Raw genomic sequence first — 12,038 nt, forward strand, 5'->3', positions numbered from 1 at the left:
TCTTAATTTTATTTGTAGTGATTTTTAATTACAACATTTTCATTTTCTGTGATCCAGTTTTTCTTCCCATCGTGATGTTTCTCATTGCCTTCTATCACTTTACTATTCAGAGATAAGACAAATATTCAGTCATAATTTCTTTTAGGTATCTTATGGTTTCATTAAAAAGAATTCTTCAACCCTTCTGGTATTTATTTGGTTGTAAGATTGTCAGGTAATGATGTAGATTCTCTTAATAGTTAGTCAGCTCATACTCATAGTGACCCTACAGGACACAGCAGAACTGCCCCGGAGGGTTTCCAAGGAGCGGCTGGTAGATTCGAACTGCTGAGCTTTTGCTTAGCAGTCGGATGCCACCAGGGCTCACTTGATAGCAATGGGTTTGGTTTGGTTTTCTGGTTAATAGTTTAGTCAGGTGTTTCAGCACCATCTGTTTCCTATAACCATGAGTTTTGCCGCCACTCTTATATCAGAGTTTTACGTGTGTTTGGGTTGGTTTCTGAGTTCTGTATCTCTTCCTTGCTCTGTAAGCTTATAGTTTGTATCATTGTGACTTAACACACTTGAATATGGTTGGATAAGTCCCCCTTAATTAATCTTGTTTTTTAAAAAATGGGCATGGTTATTTTTGCTCATTTTCCGGTTAAGTAAAGCTTGTTCTGTTATATGTAAGTTTGCTATGAGTCGGAGCCGACCTGATGTCACCTAACAACAACAACAACAACAAAAATGTGATGTATTACCTGCTTACTCTCCTTATTCATCTCACAATGCCCAGCTGAATAACCTTAGAAGGCAAGAAAACCTGGGTTCTTGTCCTGGCCCCATCTCTTTCTAGCTGTGTCTCTTTGGGTCAGCTACTGAATGTCTCTGACCCTCATTTCTCTCCTCTGTAAAATGGTGAGAGTCATACACATTCCATAAGGTTGTTGTGAGGTTCGAATGGAATAATGTGTGCAAAAGCACTTCGGTAAACAATATAGCAAAGCCCAGAGAAGTGCCAGGACCTACCTCAGGTCACCAGCAAGTTAATGCAGGAATATATCCAGAACTAAAACCCTGGCCTGCGTTCCAGGGCCCTTCCACTAGGCTCTGCTGCTTCCAGTCCTGGATGCTTTCTGATGAGCCTGTGTGGTGGTCTTAGTAAAAATAGTTTTCCTGTTCTGTCCCCTGTAGGTTGTGGATGGCCAGACCATTTCTCTGACTCCCCCCACGCTACTGATTACCTGGAAGGGCCATTTGGAGAGTGTGGAAGACATCCTGTATGTGGACAGCTTCCAGCTGGTTATCAGTGCTGGTCTGGACCAGAACGTCAAGGCTTGGAAACTCTATGGCGATGCTGTTGGTATGGGTCCCGCTGAAGCTCAGCCATGCCCCATGGCCCTTCCTGGCCCCGTCCCTGTTAGAACATAATATGGCATAGATCTTATACCCCATGAGGAGGGGAATTCAGACCATGGCAGCTGTCTTTGCTTAGTAGGTATAACAGGGTGTGAGTCCATGCAGCAGTCTGCCTATTCATCCATCCAGCTGTCAGTCATCCATTCATGCATCTACCTATCTACCCAACATTATTGGCCTCTGTATATTTTTACAAATCACAAACATGATAAGGTATATTCTTTTCTCTCTTTAAAAATAAACTTAATTGTTGCTGTATGACATAAAGAAAAGTATACAAATCAGAAGTATACAGGTTGGTGGATTTTCGGAAAGTAAACATAGACCCCTATAGCCACCATTCATATGAAGAAAAGAACATTACTGGCACTCTAGGGGCTCCCCTCATGCCCTCCCCCCACCACTACCTACCCCTCTGCAAAAGTAACCACTATCCTGATTTCTAAGTACATAGGTTGGTTTTGCCTGGTTTTGAACAGCACAAATGAGATCACACGTTACATTCTTGTTTGTGTTTGTCTTCTTTCTTTCAACATTACGGCACACCATTATGCTTGTGAAATTTATCCATTTGTTGAGTGAGGTAGTTCGTTCATTCTCATCGGTGAATTGTATCCTGTCATGTGATATACCGTAATTTATTTCTGTGTGCTACTACTGTTGGTGGACATTGGGGTTGTTTCTGGTTTGGGACTATAAAAAATAATACTATGAACATTCTCACACGTATCTTTTGGTAAAAGAAATGTATGCATTTCTGTCGTGTGTGTACCTAGGAATGGAATTGCAGAATCTTAGCGTATGCTTTATGTTCAGCCTCAGTAAATACTGTCAAACGGTATTGCAAAGTGGTTACCGTTTTTCATGCTTTCACTTGCAGTGAACAAGAGCTCCCATTGTTGCATAATTTTGCCTACATTTGGTGTTGTCAGTGTTAATTTTAGCCATCTCGATGGGTGCGTAGTGGCATCTCATCGTGGTTTCATTTGCATTTCCCTGATGACTATGAGATTGAACATGTTTCTGTATTTATTGACCATCCTGCTATATTCTTTTGTTAAGTGATTATTCAAGAATTTTTCCCATTTTTCTACTGGGTTGTCTTTTTCTTTTGGCTTTGAGGAGTTATTTATGTCTTGTGGCTATGAGTTGTTTGTCAGTTATATGTTTTAAAGATACCTTCTCCCGTTATGTTACCTGCCTTTTATTCTTAGTGATACCTTTTGATGAGCAGAAGTTCTCAATTCTAATGTAATCTATTTTATCAGTCTCGTCTTTTGTGGTTCATGCAGTTTATATCCTTTTAAAGGAATATTTGACTACTCCATAAATAATCTTTGGTTATCCTTTAGAAGCTTGATTGTTTTTAACAATTAGGTTTATTGAAGTATAATTTATATACAGTAAAATGCACCTTTAAAGCATACAGTTCTATGAGTTGTGACAAATGCAGGCAATTGTGTAACTACCATCACAAGGTATAGGACGTCATTCGAAAAAGTTCCCTCATGTCTCCTTGTAGTAAACCCTCCCCCTTCTCCTGGAAGCCTCTGATCTCTTTTCTGTCCCTATAGTTGTGTCTTTTCCAGAATGGCATAAAAGTGGAATCATAAACCTTTTGAGTCTGGCCATGTTCACTTACCATATTGGATTTTAGATTCATCTAGGTCGTTGTATGAGTCAGTAATCTGTTCTCTTTATTGCTGAGTATTATTCCATTGTATGGCTATCTCATAATTTGTTAATCCATTCACCAGTTGAAGGCTGTTTGGGTCATTTTCAGTTTTGGGTGACTATGAATAACACTGCTGTAAACATTGTTTTCATTTCTCTTGGGTAAATATCTAGGAGCGGAATTGCTGGGTTGTATGGTAAGTGTATTTTAGCTTTGTAAGAAATTGCCAAACTGTTAACTGAAGTGACTGTACCATTTTTCATTCCCACTAGCAGCATATGAGAGTTGTAGTTCTTCTGCATTCTCATCAGCATTTGGTATGATCCATTAAAAAAATTAATAATCCACAATTAGAGTCAGTGATTTCAATACTGCTTTCAAAAATTGATAGAACAAGTATATAGGAAATCATTAATGACACAGAAGATTTGAATAACAATTTTATCTAATTGACATTTGTAGATCAACATAATCAAATACATTCTCTTTTCAAGTACACAGAGAACATTTACCAGGACAGGGCACATTCTGGCCATGAAACGAGTTTCCGTAGTTATAAAAGGGTTTAAGTCATACAAAGTATGTTCTCTGATCCCAGTAGAATTGGATCAAAAATCCATAACAGAAAGATTTTTGGAAAATCTCTAACCACTTGGAAACTAAATAATCCGTGGGTCAAAAAGGAAATCCAGAGTGAAATTAGAAAGTATTTTGAGCTGAATGAAAATCAAAACACAACGTTCCAACATTTGTGGACTGTCACTAAAGCAGTAGTTGGGGGGAATTTATAACACTAAAGGCCTATATGAGAAAGGATGAAGTTAAAGACCTTAAAAAAAAAAAAAAAAAATTCCTGACTTAATGGACCCACTGAGACAGGAGGAATCCCTGAGACTGTTATCTTGAGATTTTCTTTAAGCCCCGAACTGAAACTATCTCCTCAAGTCACCTTTTAGTTAAATAAATAGCAGGCTAGCTCATAAAATAAGGAATATCACCCTCGAGTACTGCACTGTTTTAAAAAAACTGTCTATATGAGACCAAATGGTTAACAAATACTCTAAAGGATAAATGAGAAGGTTAGGGGGCTGTGAGATTAGGTCATTGGGAATGGGACAACTAGGATGGAAATAATGAGAATGTCGATACATGTGAAGAATGTAGCCAGTATCACTGAATGTGATATGTGTAGAAATTGTTGAATAGAAACCTGTTTTGCTGTGTACACTTCCACCGAAAATGTAAGAAAGTGAAATTATTATATAATTTAAAAAAAGAAGCTGAGGTCAGTGATTTAAATCATTGACCTCAGCTTTCACTTCAAGAAACTAGAAAAAAAAAAAAAAAAAAAGAGTAAATTGATCCCAAAGTAAGTAGAAAGAAAGAAAATGATAAAGATCAGAATGGAAATCAATGAAATCAAAAATTGGTTTTTTGAAAAGATCAGTTGATAAACCTCTAACCAGACTGACAAGGGAAAAGAGAGAAGAAAGAAATTGCCGACATCAGCAATGAGAGAGGAGACATCACTACAGATTATACAGATACTAAAAGGAAAATAGTTAACAACTTTATGCAACAAATTTGAGGACTTATATGAAATTGATAAATTTCTCAAAAAAGACACAAACTACCAAAGCTTACTTAAGAAAAAAATAGATAACCTGAATATCTCTCTGTCAAAGAAATCGAATTTATAGTTAGAAGTTTTTCCACAAATAAAACTCCAGGCCTAGATGATGACTTCACTGGTAAATTCTACCAACTATTTGAGGGAGAAACAATATCAATTCTGCAGAAACTCTTCCAGGAAATTGAAAAGGAATGCTTTTCAATGCATAAAGCAACTTGACACCAAAACCTGACAAAGACATTACAAAGAAATAAAACTGCAGACTTTCATTTTGTATGAACATACACAAAAATCTTTAACAAAATTTTAGCAAATAAAATCCAGCAGTATATAAAAAGAATAACAGCATGAAGAATAGGTTCATCCCAGATATGCAAGGTTGGTTTAACATTTGAGAATCAGTCAATTTAAATCACCATGTTAATGAACTGAAAAAGAAAAACCATGTGCTGGGGTGTTCCCTTTGCTTTTGTGTTTTACCTCTTGCTTTCTGCACCTCCGAAGACTTCTCTTCACCCTGCTGCCCTGCCCCTGCTGTTGGAGGATTACCACAAGGCTGTAGATGAATGACTTTAGTGAGGTTTCCCTTGGTTTACCTGCCCCATACCCATCTCAATGAATAATTTCTCCTTATAAGGATCAGCACAAAGCTGGTTCCTATGAGGTGGAGGCTAAAGATGTCCCAAATGTCCAACTTTTCCAAGCTGCCGTATCACTCCATCATCTCTAACATCAACTACTCCCTCTCCCCTCAGTACTCTCCCTCCCCGTCCTTGGTCCTTGGTTCCCTAATTTGCTGCAGAACTTACCAACCGTATAAAGGAAGTCGCTCCTGCAGTTGTGGAGGTTGACAGGTTCCAAATTTGTGGGTCAGACCTAGGCTTCTCCTGACCCACGAGGCTGCAAGAGCAGATGAACCCAAACAGGCAGCTCAGACCACAGGCTGCTGGCTCACAAGGCTGCCAGAGCCGGCAAATCAGTCACATGATAGGCTGCCAATGGACCGTGGAGGCTGGCAAATTCCACTCAATCACTGTGTGTGAATCATGAAGACCATGGCTAGAAGGACCATATTAAGTAATTCATTGTACTGCGCAGTCCTTCGGCTGGCCACTGCCTTGTATTTGCAAGGCCCTGTGGGCCTCAGAGGGTTTCTTGCAAGTCTCCTACCCGGCCCCTAGCCTTTGGCATAAGATTCCCTTGCCCTTGGTAAAGACCTGGTGCCTTTGAAGGATTTCTCTTAGTTCTTCTGCCCTAATTCCAGCTTTCCACATGCTATCCATACCTCATCCCAAGCCTTATCCCCAGCTTTTCTCCACCATTGCTTCAAACAAAGTAAAGGTCTCTAAGTGTCCCAGAGGAGACTTTCAGCTCTTCTGCCCTGCCCACAGCTTTTAGTGTACTGCTACTATACACTCTGGGAATACGGAGAGAAGAGTTGGTAGGTGACTGAAGACTTGATCTGTGGCTGGAATCTCCTGGATTCTAATCTCTCATGCCATATGAGACTGCTAAAAGTTCATTAAACGTTGGTTAGTTTCTCCTTACCTTGTCTATGGAGGATTTCTCTTCTTCCCACTACTGTGTCAGGGTTGAAAGCAGCCATTAGCTTCTTTTTTCCTGTTAAGAGCTTTTTACTTTCTGAACATTTAGTTCATCTAGATTTCTTTGCATTTTCAGCTCTTTTATGGATTTAAAAAACCTCTTAAATTATTTTTAAATTTATTCCTGTTCTGTGGTGAAATCCTCATTTTGTACTTTATATTCTTAAACGTATTAGTCCAATTTCTTTTAAAGTCCTTTTCTGTTAATTCCAATATTTGATTTACTTCTGGGTCTATTTCTATTGTCCATCATTTCTGTTGGTTCAAGGATGATGGAGTAACAAGGGGGGGAATTATACTCCCACTTGAGACACCTAAACACCTGAACCAAATATATGAAACTGTTTTCAGACATTGAACAACAGTAGTAAAGGACATTAATCCCTGAAAGAATGTAAATAAATAAAGTACAGTTGCCCCAGTTTATTGCCTGTAGAGAGTTTCTAGGCTATAGCACAGGAAGGGGAAACCCAAGTAAAGCCTAGCAATTTCTTTAAGCTGAGGAGACAGTTTGGAGTTCAGAGAGGGCAAGGCAGCTAGACATTATGGGACAGAATACCAAAGTGAAAGACACTGTAGGGAGAAAGAACATTCTGCAGAGGATTTCCCCTCAAGTCTTTAGCTTACTACTGCATGTGAGGAAACTACTGTGACTGGGAAAAGAAACACCAGAAAGCAGTAGGCAGAACGAGTTTGAAGCTAACCCAGGACTGTGAATAGTTTGTCATCCTTTCAGAGTGAAAAGACCTCTTAACACATGGGGCATCTAGGAAAGTCCTCAGAAGGGTATTGCCTTAGGCTATTCTGCACTTATCTGACAAAGCTCAAAAGCAAACCTCAAAAGGATAAAATTATTTCCAGGTAACTTAACTGAGTCCCAGAACAAAGCCAAAAAAAATTTAAAGGAGTAAAAACTAAACAAGAAACTTAGGACGCAACAACGTAAAATTCACAATATCTGGCATACATTAAAAAAAAAAACCCTGCAAAGAAGGCAATACGACTGAGAACGAGGAGGAAGATCAATGGAAAAACTACACAAACAATAGGATTAGTATTATTTTCCTGTGGCTGTTGTAACAAATTACCACAAACTAGGCAGCTTAAAACAAAACAACAGAAATTTATTCTTTCACAGTTCTGGAGGCCAGAATTCCGAAATCATATCACTGGGCTGAAATCAAGGTATTGGCAGGGCTGCACTCCCTCTGGAGGCTCTAGGGAAGAATCTGTTTTCGGTGAATTAATTGTTTTTGTGTGTGGCCTTTCTAGCCATGGTCTTGTAACGCCCACCCCGGTGATTGTGAGATAGGATAGTTGTGGCCCACCAAGGGTATCGGTCAATTTTGCCTTAAAAGAGAGCTAGTTCCAGAGCAAAGGGAGGCGCCTACCACCAAGGAAGGAGAGGCCCAGCAGCAAAGACCTGGCAGCAGGAGACGGCGTGTTAGGCTTTCCAGCCTGTGAAGAGAGAAAGCTGAGTGCCTTTGGGCAGAGACTGAGGGCCAGGGAGAGGAGTGCCTGTGAGCACAGCCGGGGAGAGGCTATCCTGATGGAAGAACTGTATCCTGAATGTTCTTGAGCCTGAATTGTAACTGTTACCCAAAAAAACCCATTGCTGTCGAGTCAATTCCAACTCATAGTGACCCTAGGACAGAGTAGAACTGCCCTCTAGAGTTTCCAAGGAGTGCCTGGTGGATTTGAACTGCCAACATTTAGGTTAGCAGCTGTAGCACTTAACCACTATAAAAAACAAACAAACCAGGGTTTCTGTTTTAACTGTTACTTCCCTAATAAACCCCATAATTGTGTGTATGGTCTGTGAGTTCTATGTGGCCACTGCAATGAATTATTGAACCCAGTAGAGAGTGCTGTGGGAGAGATGATTGATGTCAGAGTTGGTAAAGATAATGGAGAGAGGAGGCATGTTTGACCTCTGCTTTTTTTTATAGGAATCAGCCTTGGGCTATCGATCTTGATTCTCCCTCCCCCTTGGGAAGTTAGAGGAGGTCAGACACTACCCCAAGCCATTTTTACACCATTTCTTATTTCTTTCAACTGGCATTCCTTGGTTGTTGCCACACCACCCCAATCTCTGCCTCTGTCTTCACATTATCTTCTCCTCTGCATGGGTATAAAATATTCCTCTGCCTATCTCTCTTATAAGGACACTTATGTTGGCATCTAGGACCCACCTGAATAAGCCAGGGTAACCTCCTCATTTCAGGATCCTTAACTTAATCATATCTGCAAAGAATCCTTTTCCAAATATAGTAACATTTACAGGTTCTAGGAAATAGGACCTCATATCTTTGAGGTCCATTATTCACCCTACTATAGTCGACAAGGGTGGTAAGCAGCTGTTATAAATATACTTGAGGTGTTACAGAAGGTAGAGGAAAACATCAGCATGGAAAGAAATGGAATATGTACAAAAAATACCCAAACTGATTTTTAGAGATTAAAAATAGCAGTGTCTGAGATTAAAAATACATGGGATGGAATTAGCAGATGATTAGGCACTGCAGAAGAAACGATGAATGAACATGAAGACATAGCAACAGAAATATACAGGAAAAAAAAGTGTGAGTGAACTATGGGGACAGCATCAGCTGACCTGATGTACATGTAATTTGACTCCCAGAAGGAGAAGAGAGAGAGATGAAAGACATAAAAAAAATAGTTGAAGAAATAACAACTGACAGAATTTCCAAATTTAATGAAAACGATAAGGCCACAGATCCAAGAAGACCAAAGAATCCACAAGCAGAAGAAACATGAAAAAAACAACACAACACCAAGGCATATCATAACGAAATTGCTGAAAACCAGTGATAAAAAGAAAAATCTTAAAAGCAGCCAGAGGAAAAAAGATATGTTACATACAAAGGAACAAAATAATGACAGCAGCGTTCTTGATAGAAACAGTGTAAGCCAGACAGTGCGGCAACATCCCTAAAAGAAAAAAAAAAATGCAAACCTGGAATTCCACACCTTGCAAAAATATCTTTTAAAAACAAAGATGAGAAGGTAAGGGGACAGGGAAACTAGATTAATGGAAACAGAACAACTAGAACACAAATGATAAGAATGTTCACACATCGTGAATTATGTAACCAATGTCACTGAACAATTTGTATAGAAATTGTTGAATGGGTACTCAAACTGCTGTGTAAACCTTCACCAAAAACACAATAAAATCTGATTAAAAAAAAAGTAAAATACAGACTTTTTTCAGACATACAAAGCTGAGAGAATTTATCATCAGTGGACCAACATTATAAGAAATCTTAAAGAAAGTCGTTCAGTCAGAAGGATTATGATACCAGATGAAATTGGGGTATACATATAGGAATGAAGAACAACAGAAATATTAAACATGTGGATAAATGTAAAAGAACTTTTCCCAAATCAAATAAATCTCTTTAAAAGATAGCTGATTGCTTAAAGTAAAAGCAAAAACAATGTATTTTGGGGTTTATAACACATGTAAAAGTAAAATGTATGACAATGATATTACAAAGGCAGGAGAGGGAAATGGAAGCGTACTGCTGACAGGTTCTTACACTATTCCAGAATGGTATAATCACTTGAAGGTAGACTGTGGTAAGTTAAAAATGTGTGCTGTAAATCCTAGAGTAACTACTAAGAAACAAAACAAGGTAGTGTATAAGAAGCCAAAAAGAAGATGAAGTAGAATCATATTTAAAAAGTAATCCAAAACAAGGCAGAAAAAGAGAACAAAGAGCAGATGGGACAGATAGAAAACAAATACTAAGATGGCAGATTTAACCCCGACCATATCGATAGTGAAATGAAATGCCGAGCATGTTAAATTCAAGGCTCAAGTTGCAGTATTGAAGGATTCTATGGGAAAAATATTGAATGATGCAGGGAGCATCAAAAGAAAATGGAAGAAATACATAGAATCACTGTACCAAAAGAATTGGTTGACATTCAGCCATTTCAGGAGGTGGCAGCGTATGATCAAGGATCGATGGTAGTGAAAGAAGAAGTCCAAGGTTCACTGAAGGCATTGGAGAAAAACAAAGCTCCAGGAGTTGACGGAATACCAATTGCAAAGTTTCAACAAGGGGATGCAGCGCTGCAGGTGCTCACTCATTTACGTCAAGAAATTTGGAAGACAGCTACCTGGCCAACTGACTGGAAGAGATCCATGTTTGTGCCCATTCCAAAGGAAGATGATCTGACAGAATGTGGAAATTATCAAACTATATTGTGAATATCACATGCAAGTAAAATTTTGCCGAAGATAATTCAAAAATGGTTGCAACATGTCAGATGGATCTTGGCTGAAAGCAGAGGATACCAGAAAGATGTCTAGCTGTGTTTTATTGACTATTGGAAACCCTGGCGGCATAGTAGTTAAGAGCCACAGCGGCTAACCAAAAGATTAGCACTTTGAATCCACCAGTTGCTCCTTGGAAACTCTATGGGGCAGTTCTACTCCGTCTTATAGGGTCGCTATGAGTTGAAATTGACTCGATGACAATGTGTTTTATTGACTATGCAAAGGCATTTGACTGCGTGGATCATAACAAATTATGGATAACCTTGGAAAGAATGAGAATTCCAGAACACTTAACTGTGCTCGTGTGGAGCCTGTACATAGACCAAGAGGCAGTCGTTTGAACAGAACAAGGGGATACCATGTGGTTTAAAATCAGGAAAAGTGTGTGTCAGGGTTGTATCCATTCGCCATACTTATTCAGTCTGTATGGTGAGCAGATAATCTGAGAAGCTGGTCTATATGAAGAAGAATGCAGCATCAGGATCGGAGGAAGATATCTGACAACCCGCAATATGCAAATGATACAACCTTGCTTGCTGTAAGTGAAGAGGACTTGAAGCACTTATGGATGAAGATCAAAGACCACAGCCTTCAGTGTGAATTATACCTCAACATGAAGGAAACAAAAATCCTCACAACTGGACCAATAAGCAACATCATGATAAACAGAGAAAATATTGAAGTTTTCAAGGATTTCATTTTACTTGGATCCACAATCAACGCCCATGGAAGCAGCAGTCAAGAAATCAAATAATGTATTGCATTGGGCAAGTCTGCTGCAAAAGACCTCTTTAAAGTGTTAAGGAACAAAAATGCCACTTTGAGGACTAAGGTGTGCCTGACCCAAGCCGTGGTATTTTCAATGGTCTCAAAAAAAAAAAAAAAAATTTTTTTTTTCATATGCATGTGAAAGCTGGACAATGAATAAAGAAGACTGAAGAATTGATGCCTTTGAATTATGGTGTTGGCGAAGAATATCGAATATACCATGGACTGTCAGAAGAACGAACAAATAGGTCCTGGAAAAAGTACAGCCAGAATGCTCATTAGAAGAAGCAATAGATAATTTGAGGCTTCGGCTAATGTTATAGGTCCAGAGAGGATTTACTTTGCTTCTGGCGGGTAGACAGAGTAAAGGCAGACACCTCAATCCTGTCTGCAGTGGAGCTGGTTTGAAGCTCGGTTCCAGACTTTTATGTGATGACTGGTCTAATTCACATTTACCCTTCCTTTTGTGGGACAGCCCTTCCAGGGTCTCATTTGGATATCTGGGGTGTTTAGCAGGCTTCCTCTTCCTCATCAAGCCAGGCCTCCATGAAACCGATGTCTTCTTAGCTTCTATGCTCCCCTGATGCTTTTGAACCATTAAGTGTGATGTAGAATATTTGGCTCACTTTTTTTTTTTTTCTGTGTACT

General features: G+C 39.2%; 1 protein-coding gene across 1 annotated transcript in view; it reads left to right on the forward strand.

The window, feature by feature from the left end:
* Positions 1–12,038, forward strand: part of EFCAB8 (EF-hand calcium binding domain 8) — a 94,465-nt gene that overhangs the window by 65,976 nt on the left and 16,451 nt on the right. The window contains exon 22 of the mRNA XM_064276422.1: positions 1,177–1,345. Within this exon, the coding sequence (XP_064132492.1) occupies positions 1,177–1,345 (169 nt within the window). The remainder of the gene's footprint in view (positions 1–1,176; positions 1,346–12,038) is intronic.

Source organism: Loxodonta africana, chromosome 24 (assembly GCF_030014295.1).
Source record: "Loxodonta africana isolate mLoxAfr1 chromosome 24, mLoxAfr1.hap2, whole genome shotgun sequence".
NCBI classification, from domain to species: domain Eukaryota; kingdom Metazoa; phylum Chordata; class Mammalia; order Proboscidea; family Elephantidae; genus Loxodonta; species Loxodonta africana.